The sequence below is a fragment of the Hypanus sabinus genome, chromosome 8, assembly GCF_030144855.1.
Source record: "Hypanus sabinus isolate sHypSab1 chromosome 8, sHypSab1.hap1, whole genome shotgun sequence".
Classification (NCBI taxonomy): domain Eukaryota; kingdom Metazoa; phylum Chordata; class Chondrichthyes; order Myliobatiformes; family Dasyatidae; genus Hypanus; species Hypanus sabinus.
Window position 1 is genome coordinate 171398359 of NC_082713.1, and position 17421 is coordinate 171415779.

At 46.8% G+C, this 17421-nt stretch overlaps 1 protein-coding gene across 4 annotated transcripts in view; it reads right to left on the minus strand.

The window, feature by feature from the left end:
- LOC132397856 (thyrotropin subunit beta-like) overlaps positions 1-17421 on the minus strand; it is a 32039-nt gene that overhangs the window by 3869 nt on the left and 10749 nt on the right. For 2 of the 4 annotated variants that reach the window (XM_059976605.1, XM_059976604.1), the window contains exons 1-2: positions 2518-2656; positions 2064-2228 (exon numbers count right to left, since the gene is read on the minus strand). In XM_059976605.1, coding sequence (XP_059832588.1) covers positions 2064-2228; positions 2518-2592 — 240 coding nt within the window. In that variant the 5' untranslated portion in view covers positions 2593-2656. Of the gene's footprint in view, positions 1-2063; positions 2229-2517; positions 2657-17421 lie in introns of those variants that run through there. The other 2 variants (XM_059976606.1, XM_059976607.1) reach the window with 1 other exon arrangement.

A 17421-nucleotide genomic window follows, 5' to 3' on the forward strand; every position in this document is an offset into this window, starting at 1 on the left:
GGAACCAGGGAACCCAGGGTAAAGACACATGGTTAAGGGAGAACATGCAAACTCCACACAGACAGCGCCAGAGGGTGGGATTGAACAGGGGTCCATGGAGTGGTGAGTCAACGGCCCTATAATGTGCCACTGTGCCGCCCCCTTGATCCAGGGAGAGAAGAGACAGGTAGCTGGTCTGATGGGGTGGTACGAAGGAGTGCTGCAGTGTTGGGGGTTGAATCGGGAATGCACAGGCTGGGAGGTGCTGGAGCAGAGACTCCCACTGCATTCAGAATGATTCTAGATAATTTTAAATTTTTGGGCTGGCCCCTCCCGTTGCTACTGTCCTCCTGTGTTCACTCCATGGAAGACAAGCTGGATTGCATTTGTCTGCCGCTGCACTGATGCACGATGAGGAACTACCGCACGTTGTTCTTGCGGGAATATGGCTCTTCGACAACGTCCATCAGCGGGCCGTGACACTCGGGCTACAATTGTGACTGTGGTAATTATATGTGCCTTGTGCTGTGCGTGACCGTCGGTATCATGTTATGCAGCTTCATCCTCAGAGGAACCACTGTTTCGCTCGGCTGTTTTCATGCGTATAGCCGCAGACATTTAAACTTGAACTTGATGAGCTCTTAAAGTCACACTCAGAAACAGGCCCTTCCCACCCGATGCCTCCCTGAGCTTGTCTCCTTTGGCTGTGTTCAGCCCATCTCCCTCTAAACCCACGGCTCCACAGACCTCTCAGTTAATGGTAAAAAAATGTTTAGGTACTCCTGCTCTAAACCATTCCAATCCATGTACCTATCCGTAACTTTTTCAAGATGGTAATTGTAATTTACCACTTTGATGGTTACAGGAAGTTTAGCTAGATACAGGGGTAGAAGAGGTATGGAGGGCAATCGGTGCAGGTCGGTGGGAGTCGGCAGTTTCAATGGCTCAGCACAAACTAAATGGGCTGAAGGGCCTGTTTCTGTGCTGTACATTTCTATAACTACGACTTCCTCTGGCAGCTCGTCCCATTCACCACCCTGTGTGAAAACCCACCCCTCAGATCCCTCTGGCCATGGACCTCTACCCTTTGTAGACCCCTCCTACCTTGGGCTAAAGACTGTGACCGTCTACCCCTACACCTACACTGAGGGTCACCCCCTCAGCCACTTTGTGATAGAGAAAACAGTTCCAGTCTGCCCGGTCCTGCTACCATCTTGATGTGCCTTCTCTATAACCTTTCCAGCCTAATTTCCGAGACAGGGAAAGCAACAGACCAAGTGCTGATAAATGGGATTAGTGTACAGATTGAAATTAACAACCCAGAACAGCACAGTCCAGGCCCTTCAGCCCACAATATTGTGCTGACCTGCATAAACGTACTCCATGCTCTATCTAATCTTTCCATAAAATCATAAATCATAGGAGCAGAATTGGACTCTACAGCCACATTGTCTTCTCCGCCATTCCATCATGGCTGTCTTATTATCCCTCTCAACACCACTCTGCTGCCTTCTCCCCGTAACCTTTGATGCCTTGACTAATCAAGAACCTATCAACCTCCATTCTAAATGACTTGGTCTCCACTGCCATCTATCGCAATTAATTCCACAGATTCACCACTCTCTAGCTAAAGAGATTCCTCTCCATCATCTGTTCTAAATGGACGTCTTTCTACTCTGAGGTTGTGCTCTCTGGTCCTAGACTCACTCACTATAGGAAACATCCTCTCCACGTCCACTCTGTTTAGGCCTTTAAATATTCTATACGTTTAAATAACATCCTGCCAACCTTCTGAGATCCGGTGCCTACAGGCCCAGAGCCATCAAACGCTCCTCAGACGTTAACCCTATAATTCCGGAGATCCCTCACCAGTGCTAGCACATCCTTTGTCAGAAATGGGACCCCAAACTACTCCCAATACTTCTCTCCTACTTAGCTCAAGAATCATGATTGTTGGTCAGAATGCTGGTGGTGGGCCGAAGGGTCTGGTTCTCTGTTGTACGAGTCTGTGATTCTGTTTATTGCCACATTAATTAAAGATGGGCCGGGTGTGTCAGAGACCGGCGCATGTTCCCGCATCTTACCTGTGACATGCAGAAGCCGGCGCAGATGGTCGTGTTGATGGTCAGGCAGAAGTCGCACCCTTCCTTTTCCACGTGCAGCACATGCCGTGACAGGGAGCACTGGGCGCCCACCTGGGCCAGGCACGGGAGGAGGCACAACAGACGGAGAGAGCAACCCATCGCTGCCTGTTTGGAAGAGGACACCTGCTCAGCGCATCATGGAAGCGGCGCGTTAACGACTTTCGCCGTTAGGAAAAGTTGTGGTGTTGCTGCAGAGTTCCAGACTGCCTGAACCGAGTAATTACCAACTAACTAGGGCGAGTGGCTTTGGACAACCCAGGACCGAGCAAACGGGCTCTCAATGCCCCCCCCCCCCCGACCATCGGCTGAAGAAACCTCTCCAACACCCCCCTCCCCTCGATCCCACAGAGGTTTCCAGCAGGAACGCAGAACTCTACTGATCCGACCAACTCACCGGGACCCAGGCGGAACGAAGCTTCCGGGCGAGGTGGAGACACGAGATGCCAGCCGGCTGTGGCCCCGAGCCCATGCCCCGCACGGTTTATAACGGTCCCTGACTAATCTCCGGATGTTCGCAGGTAAACTACGCGCTGTGCGCCCCACATGCCGCTCTAATCCAGGGCTTTAAGCATGTGTAATTATCTGGAGGTACACAATTAATATTAGGATCTGCCAGGGATTGAAACGGAGATTACTACAGAGCACTCTAACCCAAAGCAAATGCAAGCTCATTAAGAGGGATGATGAGACGGTGGCGTGTGTACACTTGGTCCCGGAGTTTCGGAGAACATAGAGCAAGACAGGTTCTTCGGCCTACAAAGTTGTGCCCACCTTTTAACCTCCTTCAAGATCAATTTAATTCTTCCCTCCCACAAAGCCCTCCATTTTTCTATCATCCATGTGTCTATGAGTTTCTAAAACGCCTCTAAAGAATCTGCTTCTACCAACACGCTTGGCGGCACACCCTAAACATGCACCCCCCCCCCCACTCTGCGTAAAACACCTACCTCTGACATTCCACCCCCCCCACTCTGCGTAAAACACCTACCTTTGACATTCCACCCCCCCACTCTGCGTAAAACACCTACCTCTGACATTCCACCCCCCCACTCTGCGTAAAACACCTACCTCTGACATTCCACCCCCCCACTCTGCGTAAAACACCTACCTCTGACATTCCACCCCCCCACTCTGCGTAAAACACCTACCTCTGACATTCCACCCCCCCATACTTTCCTCCAATCACCTTAAAATTATGTCCCCACTATTAGCTATTGGTGCCCTGAGAAAAAGCCCCCCCTTAGTCCTTGATCCGCTGCTCTTATCACCCCGTATACCTGTGTAAAGTCACCTCTCTTTCTCTTTTGCTCCTGTCAGGAAAACCTGTGCTCATTCCACCCTATCTTGTAAGATATGGTGGGGGGGGGGGGCTCCAGGGCTTTGCCCGGAGCATAATCTACAATGCATTACAGGCCCTTCGGCCCACAATGTTGTGCCGACCATGTAACCTACTCTAGAAACTGCCTAGAATTTCCCTACCGCATAGCCCTCTATTTTTCTAAGCTCCAATTACCTGTCTAAGACTCTCTTAAAAGACCCTATTGTATCCACATCTACCACCGTCGCTGGCAGTACATTCCACGCACCCACCACTCTCTGTGTGAAAAACTTCCCTCTGACATCACCACTGTACCTACCTCCAAGCACCTTAAAACTATACCCCTCATGTTAGCCTTTTCAGCCCTGGCATAAAGCCTCTGACTATCCACATGATCAATGCCTCTCATCATCTTGTACAGCTCAATCAGGTCACCTCTCATCCTCCATCACTCCAAGGAGAAAAGGCCAAGTTCACTCAACCTATTCTTATAAGGCATGCTCTCCAATCCAGGTAACACCCTTGTAAATCTCCTCAGCACTCTCTCTATAGTATCCACATCCTTCCGGTAATGAGGTGGCCAGAACTGAACACAAGTGAGGTCTCACTAAGATCTTATATAGCTGTAACATTACCACACAGCTCTTGAACTCAGTCCTCTGGTTGATAAAGGCCAAAACATCATCTGCCTTCTTAACAACTCTGTCAGCCTGTGCAGCAGCTTTGAGTATGACCTCAAGATCTCTCTGATCCTCCACACTGCCAAGAGTCTTACCATTAATATTATATTCTGGCCTTCAAATTTGACCTACTGAGATGAACCCATTCACACTTCTCTGGGTTGAACTCCATCTGCCCAGAGTTCTGCATCCTATCGATGTCCCACTGTAACCTCTGACAACCCTCAGACTATCCACAACACCCCCAACTTCTGTGTCATCAGCAAACATACTAACCCACCCTTCTACTTCCTCATCCAGTTCATTTATAAAAATCACAAAGAGTAGGTGGTTCCAGAACAGATCCCTGAAGCACACCACTGGTCACTGACCTCCATGCAGAATATGACCCATCTGCAGCCACCCTTTGTCTTCTGAGGGCAAGCCAGTGCAGGATCCACAAAGCAGGTTTCCTGGATCCCAGCCTCATTACTTCCTGAATGAGCCTGACATAGGGAACCTTATCAAATGCTTACTGAAATCCATATACACTCCATCCACTGCTCTGAAAATAAAAGGTTGCGCATTTGTGGGAGAGACAAGGTGAAATTCTTTCTCTCAATGGATGAGGAGTCTGTGAATATTGTTAAGGCAGGATGGATCAATTTTTCATTAATGTGGGGGTGAGAGCTCCACTGGGACGTGCAGGTATGCGGGATGGTCAAGGTAAATTCAATTGTCATGTACTGAGATACAGTAAAAACCCTGTCTTGCACACAGTTCATACGGATCAGATCATTACACCGTGCATTGAGGTAGAACAAGGTATAACGATAACCAAATGCAGAATGAAGTGTAGCAGCTACAGAGAAAGGGCAGTGCAGGCAGACAATAAAGCACAAGGCCATAACGAGGTAGACTGTCTGATCAAGAGTCCATCTTATCATACGAGGGAATGTTTCAAGAGTTTTATAAGCTGTTCTTAAGCGTGGTGGAACATGCTTTCAGGCATTTGTATCTTCGAGAGGGGAGAAGAGAGAATTCCCAGGGTTGGTGGGGTCTTTGATTATGCTGGTTTCTTTACTAAGGCAGTGAGAAATATACACAGTCCATGGACGAGAAGGTGGTTTCCATAATGTGCTGAGCTGTCTCTATAAATCTTCATAGTTTAGAGTCATAGAACACTACAGCACAGAAACAGTCCATTCAGCCCATCTAGACTGTACTGAACCATTAATCTGCCTAGTCCCATCGATCTGCAGCCGGACCATAGCCCTCCATACCTCTTTCATCTGTGTACCTATCCAAATTCCTCTTAAATATTGAAATCAATTCCACATCCACCACTTGCACTGGCTTCTTGTTCCACACTCTCACCTCCCTCTGAATGAAAACGGTCACCTTCATATTCCCCTGAAACATTTCACTTTTCACCCTTAACCCCTGACTTCTAGTTCTAGACTCAGTGGAAAAACACTGCTTGTATTTATCCTATCTATATCCCTCAAAATTCCGTATCAGCTCTCTCCTCAATTTTCTACGTTCAAGGGAATGAAGTCCTAACCCATTCAATCTTTCCTTATAACAGGTCCTACAGTCCTGGCAACATACTTGTAATTTCAGTACTTCAAACTAGGCCTCACCCTGGTTGGTTGTCCCAAAGTACAACACCTCACACTTGTCTGCATTAAATCCCATCTGTTATGTTTAAGCCCATTTTCCCAGCTGGTCTGGATCCCACTGCAAGCTTTGATAGCCTTCCTCACTCTCCACTACACCCACAATCTTGGTGTCATCCGCAAACTTGCTGATCCATTTAGTCACATTATCACCCAGATTATTGACATAGATGACAAACACCAATGGATCCCCGTGACACACCGCTAGTCACAGGTCTCCAGTCAGAGAGGCAACCCTCTCCTACTACTGTGGCTTCTTCCCCAAAGTCAATCCCCATCCGGTTTGCTCCCTCATCCTGAATGACAGGCAGCTGAACCTTTTGGACCAACCTCCCATGTGGAACCTTGGCAATGTACCCTGACCATGTGGACAACATCCTCTGCCTTGCCTTCATCAACATTCCTGGAAACTTCCTGAAAAAACTCTAAAAGATTGGTTAGACATAACCTACCATTCACAAAGCCACACTGACTATCCCTAATCAATCTGAGCAACACAAAACGCTGGAGGAACTCAGCAGGCCAGTTAGCATCCATAGAAAAGAGCGCAGTTGACGTTTCGGGCCGAGACCTTTCGCCAGGACGGGGGAAAAGCACTGAGGAGCAGATTGGAAAGGTGGGGAGAGAAGCACCAAGCAATGGGTGAAACCTGGAGGGGGAGGGATGAAGCAAAGAGCTGGGAAGTTGATTGGTGAAAGAGACAGAAGGCCATGGAAGAAAGAAAAGGGGGGAGGAGAGGAGCAGCAGCAGAGGGAGGTGATGGGCGGGCAAAGAGGCAACATGAGAGAGAGACAGGGCATGGGAAATGGTGAGGGTAGGGGGGAGGGGGAGAGGCATTACTGGAAGTTCGGGAAATTGATGTTCATGCCATCAGGTTGGAGGCTACCCAGACAGAATATAAGGTGTTATTCCTCCAAACTAATTGTGGATTTATCCCAACAGTGGAGGAGGCCGTGGATGGACATATCGGAATGGGAATGGGAAGTGGAATTAAAATGGGTGGCCACTGGGTGATCCCACTTGGAGTGTAGACGCTTGGCAAAGCAGTCTCCCAATCTATGTCGGGTCTCACCGATATACAAGAGGCCACACACCAAACACAGTATATGACCCCAGCAGACTCACAGGTGAAGTGTCGCCTCACCTGGAAGGACTGTTTGGGGCCCTGGATGGTAGTGAGGGAGGAGGTGTAGGGGCAGGTGAAGCACTTGTTCCGCTTGCAAGGATAAGTGCCAGGAGGGAGATCAGTGGGAAGGGATGGGGGGACGAATGGACAAGGGAGTCGTGTAGGGAGCGATCCCTTCAGAAAGTCAGGGGAGGGGGAGGGAAAGATGTGCTTGGTGGTGGGATCCAGTTGGAGGTAGTGGAGATTATGTGCTGGATGTGGAGGCTGGTGGGGTGGTAGGTGAGGACAAGAGGAACCCTATCCCTGATAGTGTGGCAGGAGGATGGGTTAAGAGAAGACGTGCGTGAAATGGAAGCGAAGCGGTTGAGGGCAGTGTTGATAGTAAAGGAAGCAAAGCCCCTTTCTTTGAAGAAGGAGGACATTTCATTTGTTCCAGAATGAAAAGCCCCATCCTGAGAGCAGTAACGGCAGAGACAGAGCAATTGAGAGGAGAGAATAGAGTTTTTACAAGTAGCAGGGTGGGAAGAGGTATAGACCAGGTAGCTGTGAGAGTCCGTGGGTTTATGACAGATGTCAGTAGATAAGCTGTGTCCAGAGATAGAGACAGATCGAGAAAGGGGAGGGAGGTTTCGGAGATGGACCAGGTGAATTTGAGGGCCGGGTGGAAGTTGGAGGCAAAGTGGATGAAATTGATGAGTTCAACATAAATGCAGGAAGCTGCACCAATGCAGTCATCGAAGTAGTGTAGGAAAAGTGCAGGCCAACAGTGGTCAACAGTGCAGGCTTGGAATATAGACTGTTACATGTAGCCAACAAACAGGCAGACATAGCTGGGACCCATGCGAGTGCCCGTGACTACCCCTTTGGTTTGAAGGAAGTGGGAGGACCCAAAAGAGAGATTATTTAGAGTGAGGACAAGTTCAGCCGGGCAGAGGAGAGTGGTGGTGGAGGGGAACTGGTTAGGTCTGGTGTCCAGAAACAAGATCAGAACTTTGAAACCTTCCTGGTTTGGGATGGAGGTGTAAAGGGACTGGACCTCCATAGTAAAAATAAGGTGATGGGGGCCTGGGAACCTGAAATCATTGAAAAGTTCTGAAGTGTGTGAGGTGCCGTGGACGTAGGTGGGAAGGGACTGAACCGGGGGAGGGGTGGGGGATAAGATAGAGTCGAGGTGTGTCAATCGCTCAGTCCAAGTACTTGTAGATTTCATCCAGTAACTTTCCCACTACTGCTGTCAGGCTCAAAGGTCTTCAGTTTCCCGGCTTATTCTTTGAGCTTTTCTTAAAGAAAGGGAAAGCATTAGCTATGCTCCAGTGATCCAGCACTTTGCCTGTGGCTAAGGATGTCTATATATCTTTGCTAGGTCCCCTTCACTTTCTGTACCACACTCGCAAAGGGTCGGGGGAAATACATTGTGATAATTTCATGCAGTAACACATTGTGGTTGTTTCCTGTGGTCACAGACAGAGCAGTTGCTGTACCAAGCTGTGATGCATATGGGATAGGATGCTTCCCTGGTGCACCCAGGATAGGGTGTTTCCCCTGGTGCACCCGGGATAGGGTGCTTCCCTGGTGCACCCGGGATAGGGTGCTTCCCTGGTGCACCCGGGATAGGGTGCTTCCCTGGTGCACCCGGGATAGGGTGCTTCCCTGGTGCACCCGGGATAGGGTGCTTTCCGTGGTGCACCCGGGATAGGGTGCTTCCCTGGTGCACCCGGGATAGGGTGCTTCCCTGGTGCACCCGGGATAGGGTGCTTCCCTGGTGCACCCGGGATAGGGTGCTTCCCTGGTGCACCCGGGATAGGGTGCTTCCCTGGTGCACCCGGGATAGGGTGCTTCCCAGGTGCACCCGGGATAGGGTGTTTCCCCTGGTGCACCCGGGATAGGGTGTTTCCCCTGGTGCACCCGGGATAGGGTGCTTTCCATGGTGCACCCGGGATAGGGTGCTTTCCATGGTGCACCCGGGATAGGGTGCTTCCCAGGTGCACCCGGGATAGGGAGCTTCCCTGGTGCACCCGGGATAGGGTGCTTCCCTGGTGCACCCGGGATAGGGTGTTTCCCCTGGTGCACCCAGGATAGGGTGTTTCCCCTGGTGCACCCGGGATAGGGTGCTTCCCTGGTGCACCCGGGATAGGGTGCTTTCCGTGGTGCATCCCTGGTGCACCCGGGATAGGGTGCTTCCCTGGTGCACCCGGGATAGGATGCTTTCCGTGGTGCACCCAGGATAGGATGCTTTCCGTGGTGCACCCGGGATAGGGTGCTTCCCTGGTGCACCCGGGATAGGGTGCTTTCCGTGGTGCACCCGGGATAGGGTGCTTTCCGTGGTGCACCCGGGATAGGGTGCTTTCCGTGGTGCACCCGGGATAGGGTGCTTTCCGTGGTGCACCCGGGATAGGGTGCTTTCCGTGGTGCACCCGGGATAGGGTGATTCCCGTGGTGCATCCATACAAATCGGTAAGAGCCAAATTTCTTTAGCCTTCTGAGGAAGATGAGGTGTTCATGAGTTTTCTAGATTGTGGCATCAACGTGGTTGAACTAGGACAGCCTATAGTTGATGTTCACTCTGAGGAACTCCTCAACGTCAGCACTGCCCCCTTCCTGAGGTCAATGGCCTGCTCTTTACACCGGCTGTTGTTGTTAATTGGCAGACTGTGGCCATGGGATTCAGAAGAATTTATATACTTGGGTGCCCTTATACAAGAGTAGTACGATCACTGGAGTCTAGTATGTCTACTTGAGTCTAGTATGATCACTGGAGTCTAGTATGATCACTGGAGTCTAGTATGATCACTGGAGTCTAGTACGTCTGCTCGAGTCATGTATGATCACTGGAGTCTAGTATGATCACTCGAGTCTAGTACGTCTACTCGAGTCTAGAATGATCACAGGAGTCCAGTATGATCACTCGAGTCTAGTATGTCTACTCGAGTCTAGTATGATCACTCGAGTCTAGTATGATCACTGGAGTCTAGTATGTCTACTCGAGTCTAGTATGTCTACTCGAGTCTAGTATGTCTACTCGAGTCTAGTATGTCTACTCGAGTCTAGTATGTCTACTCGAGTCTAGTATGTCTACTCGAGTCCAGTATGATCACTCGAGTCTAGTATGTCTACTCGAGTCTAGTATGATCACTCGAGTCTAGAATGATCACTGGAGTCTAGTATGATCACTGGAGTCTAGTATGATCACTGGAGTCTAGTATGTCTACTCGAGTCTAGTATATCTACTCGAGTCTAGTATGTCTACTCGAGTCTAGTATGTCTACTCGAGTCTAGTATGTCTACTCGAGTCTACTATGTCTACTCTCGAGTCTAGTATGATCACTGGAGTCTAGTATGATCACTGGAGTCTAGTATGATCACTGGAGTCTAGTATGATCACTGGAGTCTAGTATGTCTACTCTCGAGTCTAGTATGATCACTGGAGTCTAGTATGTCTACTCGAGTCCAGTATGATCACTGGAGTCTAGTATGATCACTGGAGTCTAGTATGTCTACTCGAGTCTAGTATGATCACTGGAGTCTAGTATGATCACTGGAGTCTAGTATGTCTACTCGAGTCTAGTATGATCACTGGAGTCTAGTATGTCTACTCGAGTCCAGTATGATCACTGGAGTCTAGTATGTCTACTCGAGTTTAGTATGATCACTGGAGTCTAGTATGATCACTGGAGTCTAGTATGTCTACTCGAGTCTAGTATGATCACTGGAGTCAATTATGTCTACTCGAGTCTAGTATGATCACTGGAGTCTAGTATGATCACTGGAGTCTAGTATGTCTACTCGAGTCTAGTATGATCATTCGAGTCCAGTACGTCTACTCGAGTCTAGTATGAAAACTGGAGTCTAGTATGTCTACTCGAGTCCAGTATGATCACTCGAGTCCAGTACGTCTAGTCGAGTCCAGTACGTCAACTCGAGTCTAGTATAATCACTGGAGTCTAGTATGATCACTGGAGTCTAGTATGTCTACTCGAGTCTAGTATGATCACTCGAGTCTAGTATGATCACTCGAGTCTAGTATGATCACTGGAGTCTAGTATGTCTACTCGAGTCTAGTATGTCTACTCGAGTCTAGTATGTCTACTCGAGTCTAGTATGTCTACTCGAGTCTAGTATGTCTACTTGAATCTAGTATGATCACTCGAGTCCAGTACGTCTAGTCGAGTCCAGTACGTCAACTCGAGTCTAGTATAATCACTGGAGTCTAGTATGTCTACTCGAGTCTAGTATGTCTACTCGAGTCTAGTATGTCTACTCGAGTCTAGTATGATCACTCGAGTCTAGTATGATCACTCGAGTCTAGGATGATCACTCGAGTCTAGGATGATCACTGGAGTCTAGTATGATCACTGGAGTCTAGTATGTCTACTCGAGTCTAGTATGTCTACTCGAGTCTAGTATGTCTACTCGAGTCTAGTATGTCTACTCGAGTCTAGTATGATCACTGGAGTCTAGTATGATCACTGGAGTCTAGTACGATCACTGGAGTCTAGTATGTCTACTCGAGTCTAGTATGATCACTGGAGTCTAGTATGTCTACTCGAGTCTAGTATGATCACTGGAGTCTAGTATGTCTACTCGAGTCTAGTATGATCACTGGAGTCTAGTATGATCACTGGAGTCTAGTATGATCACTGGAGTCTAGTATGTCTACTCGAGTCTACTATGATCACTGGAGTCTAGTATGATCACTGGAGTCTAGTATGATCACTCGAGTCTAGTATGATCACTGGAGTCTAGTATGATCACTGGAGTCTAGTATGTCTACTCGAGTCTAGTATGATCACTCGAGTCCAGTATGATCACTGGAGTCTAGTATGATCACTGGAGTCTAGTATGATCACTGGAGTCTAGTATGTCTACTCGAGTCTAGTATGATCACTCGAGTCTAGTATGATCACTCGAGTCCAGTATGTCTACTCGAGTCTACTATGATCACTGGAGTCTAGTATGTCTACTCGAGTCTAGTATGTCTACTCGAGTCTAGTATGTCTACTCGAGTCTAGTATGTCTACTCAAGTCTAGTATGATCACTGGAGTCTAGTATGATCACTGGAGTCCAGAATGTCTACTCGAGTCTAGTATGATCACTGGAGTCTAGTATGATCACTGTAGTCTAGTATGATCACTGGAGTCTAGTATGATCACTGGAGTCTAGTATGATCACTGGAGTCTAGTATGATCACTCGAGTCTAGTATGATCACTGGAGTCTAGTATGATCACTCGAGTCCAGTATGATCACTGTAGTCTAGTATGATCACTGGAGTCTAGTATGATCACTGGAGTCTAGTATGTCTACTCGAGTCTAGTATGTCTACTCGAGTCTAGTATGATCACTGGAGTCTAGTATGATCACTGGAGTCTAGTATGTCTACTCGAGTCTAGTATGATCACTGGAGTCTAGTATGATCACTGGAGTCTAGTATGATCACTGGAGTCTAGTATGTCTACTCGAGTCTAGTATGTCTACTCGAGTCTAGTATGATCACTGGAGTCTAGTATGTCTACTCGAGTCTAGTATGTCTACTCGAGTCTAGTATGTCTACTCGAGTCTAGTATGTCTACTCGAGTCTAGTATGTCTACTCGAGTCTAGTATGTCTACTCGAGTCTACTATGTCTACTCTCGAGTCTAGTATGATCACTGAAGTCTAGTATGATCACTGGAGTCTAGTATGATCACTGGAGTCTAGTATGATCACTGGAGTCTAGTATGATCACTGGAGTCTAGTATGTCTACTCTCGAGTCTAGTATGATCACTGGAGTCTAGTATGATCACTGGAGTCTAGTATGTCTACTCGAGTCTAGTATGTCTACTCGAGTCTAGTATGATCACTGGAGTCTAGTATGTCTACTCGAGTCTAGTATGTCTACTCGAGTCTAGTATGATCACTGGAGTCTAGTATGATCACTGGAGTCTAGTATGATCACTGGAGTCTAGTATGATCACTGGAGTCTAGTATGATCACTGGAGTCTAGTATGTCTACTCGAGTCTAGTATGATCACTGGAGTCTAGTATGTCTACTCGAGTCTAGTATGATCACTGGAGTCTAGTATGTCTACTCGAGTCCAGTATGATCACTGGAGTCTAGTATGATCACTGGAGTCTAGTATGTCTACTCGAGTCTAGTATGATCACTGGAGTCTAGTATGTCTACTCGAGTCCAGTATGATCACTGGAGTCTAGTATGTCTACTCGAGACCAGTATGATCACTGGAGTCTAGTATGATCACTGGAGTCTAGTATGATCACTGGAGTCTAGTATGTCTACTCGAGTCTAGTATGATCACTGGAGTCAATTATGTCTACTCGAGTCTAGTATGATCACTGGAGTCTAGTATGATCACTGGAGTCTAGTATGTCTACTCGAGTCTAGTATGATCATTCGAGTCCAGTACGTCTACTCGAGTCTAGTATGAAAACTGGAGTCTAGTATGTCTACTCGAGTCCAGTATGATCACTCGAGTCCAGTACGTCTAGTCGAGTCCAGTACGTCAACTCGAGTCTAGTATAATCACTGGAGTCTAGTATGATCACTGGAGTCTAGTATGTCTACTCGAGTCTAGTATGATCACTCGAGTCTAGTATGATCACTCGAGTCTAGTATGATCACTGGAGTCTAGTATGTCTACTCGAGTCTAGTATGTCTACTCGAGTCTAGTATGTCTACTCGAGTCTAGTATGTCTACTCGAGTCTAGTATGTCTACTCGAGTCTAGTATGTCTACTTGAGTCTAGTATGATCACTCGAGTCCAGTACGTCTAGTCGAGTCCAGTACGTCAACTCGAGTCTAGTATAATCACTGGAGTCTAGTATGTCTACTCGAGTCTAGTATGTCTACTCGAGTCTAGTATGTCTACTCGAGTCTAGTATGATCACTCGAGTCTAGTATGATCACTCGAGTCTAGGATGATCACTCGAGTCTAGGATGATCACTGGAGTCTAGTATGATCACTGGAGTCTAGTATGTCTACTCGAGTCTAGTATGTCTACTCGAGTCTAGTATGTCTACTCGAGTCTAGTATGTCTACTCGAGTCTAGTATGATCACTGGAGTCTAGTATGATCACTGGAGTCTAGTACGATCACTGGAGTCTAGTATGTCTACTCGAGTCTAGTATGATCACTGGAGTCTAGTATGTCTACTCGAGTCTAGTATGATCACTGGAGTCTAGTATGTCTACTCGAGTCTAGTATGATCACTGGAGTCTAGTATGTCTACTCGAGTCTACTATGATCACTGGAGTCTAGTATGATCACTGGAGTCTAGTATGATCACTCGAGTCTAGTATGATCACTGGAGTCTAGTATGATCACTGGAGTCTAGTATGTCTACTCGAGTCTAGTATGATCACTCGAGTCCAGTATGATCACTGGAGTCTAGTATGATCACTGGAGTCTAGTATGATCACTGGAGTCTAGTATGTCTACTCGAGTCTAGTATGATCACTCGAGTCTAGTATGATCACTCGAGTCCAGTATGTCTACTCGAGTCTACTATGATCACTGGAGTCTAGTATGTCTACTCGAGTCTAGTATGTCTACTCGAGTCTAGTATGTCTACTCGAGTCTAGTATGTCTACTCAAGTCTAGTATGATCACTGGAGTCTAGTATGATCACTGGAGTCCAGAATGTCTACTCGAGTCTAGTATGATCACTGGAGTCTAGTATGATCACTGTAGTCTAGTATGATCACTGGAGTCTAGTATGATCACTGGAGTCTAGTATGATCACTGGAGTCTAGTATGATCACTCGAGTCTAGTATGATCACTGGAGTCTAGTATGATCACTCGAGTCCAGTATGATCACTGTAGTCTAGTATGATCACTGGAGTCTAGTATGATCACTGGAGTCTAGTATGTCTACTCGAGTCTAGTATGTCTACTCGAGTCTAGTATGATCACTGGAGTCTAGTATGATCACTGGAGTCTAGTATGTCTACTCGAGTCTAGTATGATCACTGGAGTCTAGTATGATCACTGGAGTCTAGTATGATCACTGGAGTCTAGTATGTCTACTCGAGTCTAGTATGTCTACTCGAGTCTAGTATGTCTACTCGAGTCTAGTATGATCACTGGAGTCTAGTATGTCTACTCGAGTCTAGTATGTCTACTCGAGTCTAGTATGTCTACTCGAGTCTAGTATGTCTACTCGAGTCTAGTATGTCTACTCGAGTCTACTATGTCTACTCTCGAGTCTAGTATGATCACTGAAGTCTAGTATGATCACTGGAGTCTAGTATGATCACTGGAGTCTAGTATGATCACTGGAGTCTAGTATGATCACTGGAGTCTAGTATGTCTACTCTCGAGTCTAGTATGATCACTGGAGTCTAGTATGATCACTGGAGTCTAGTATGTCTACTCGAGTCTAGTATGTCTACTCGAGTCTAGTATGATCACTGGAGTCTAGTATGTCTACTCGAGTCTAGTATGTCTACTCGAGTCTAGTATGATCACTGGAGTCTAGTATGATCACTGGAGTCTAGTATGATCACTGGAGTCTAGTATGATCACTGGAGTCTAGTATGTCTACTCGAGTCTAGTATGATCACTGGAGTCTAGTATGTCTACTCGAGTCTAGTATGATCACTGGAGTCTAGTATGTCTACTCGAGTCCAGTATGATCACTGGAGTCTAGTATGATCACTGGAGTCTAGTATGTCTACTCGAGTCTAGTATGATCACTGGAGTCTAGTATGTCTACTCGAGTCCAGTATGATCACTGGAGTCTAGTATGTCTACTCGAGACCAGTATGATCACTGGAGTCTAGTATGATCACTGGAGTCTAGTATGATCACTGGAGTCTAGTATGATCACTGGAGTCTAGTATGATCACTGGAGTCTAGTATGTCTACTCGAGTCTAGTATGATCACTGGAGTCCAGTATGTCTACTCGAGTCCAGTATGATCACTCGAGTCTAGTATGATCACTGGAGTCTAGTATGATCACTGGAGTCTAGTATGTCTACTCGAGTCTAGTATGTCTACTCGAGTCTAGTATGATCACTGGAGTCTAGTATGATCACTGGAGTCTAGTACGATCACTGGAGTCTAGTATGTCTACTCGAGTCTAGTATGATCACTGGAGTCTAGTATGTCTACTCGAGTCTAGTATGATCACTGGAGTCTAGTATGTCTACTCGAGTCTAGTATGATCACTGGAGTCTAGTATGATCACTGGAGTCTAGTATGTCTACTCGAGTCTACTATGATCACTGGAGTCTAGTATGATCACTGGAGTCTAGTATGATCACTCGAGTCTAGTATGATCACTGGAGTCTAGTATGATCACTGGAGTCTAGTATGTCTACTCGAGTCTAGTATGTCTACTCGAGTCTAGTATGTCTACTCGAGTCTAGTATGTCTACTCGAGTCTACTATGTCTACTCTCGAGTCTAGTATGATCACTGAAGTCTAGTATGATCACTGGAGTCTAGTATGATCACTGAAGTCTAGTATGATCACTGGAGTCTAGTATGATCACTGGAGTCTAGTATGATCACTGGAGTCTAGTATGATCACTGGAGTCTAGTATGTCTACTCTCGAGTCTAGTATGATCACTGGAGTCTAGTATGATCACTGGAGTCTAGTATGTCTACTCGAGTCTAGTATGTCTACTCGAGTCTAGTATGATCACTGGAGTCTAGTATGTCTACTCGAGTCTAGTATGTCTACTCGAGTCTAGTATGATCACTGGAGTCTAGTATGATCACTGGAGTCTAGTATGATCACTGGAGTCTAGTATGATCACTGGAGTCTAGTATGTCTACTCGAGTCTAGTATGATCACTGGAGTCTAGTATGTCTACTCGAGTCTAGTATGATCACTGGAGTCTAGTATGTCTACTCGAGTCCAGTATGATCACTGGAGTCTAGTATGATCACTGGAGTCTAGTATGTCTACTCGAGTCTAGTATGATCACTGGAGTCTAGTATGTCTACTCGAGTCCAGTATGATCACTGGAGTCTAGTATGTCTACTCGAGACCAGTATGATCACTGGAGTCTAGTATGATCACTGGAGTCTAGTATGATCACTGGAGTCTAGTATGATCACTGGAGTCTAGTATGATCACTGGAGTCTAGTATGTCTACTCGAGTCTAGTATGATCACTGGAGTCCAGTATGTCTACTCGAGTCCAGTATGATCACTCGAGTCTAGTATGATCACTGGAGTCTAGTATGATCACTGGAGTCTAGTATGTCTACTCGAGTCTAGTATGATCACTGGAGTCTAGTATGTCTACTCGAGTCCAGTATGATCACTGGAGTCTAGTATGATCACTGGAGTCTAGTATGATCACTGGAGTCTAGTATGTCTACTCGAGTCTAGTATGATCACTGGAGTCTAGTATGTCTACTCGAGTCTAGTATGATCACTGGAGTCTAGTATGTCTACTCGAGTCTAGTATGATCACTGGAGTCTAGTATGTCTACTCGAGTCTAGTATGATCACTGGAGTCCAGTATGATCACTGGAGTCTAGTATGATCACTGGAGTCTAGTATG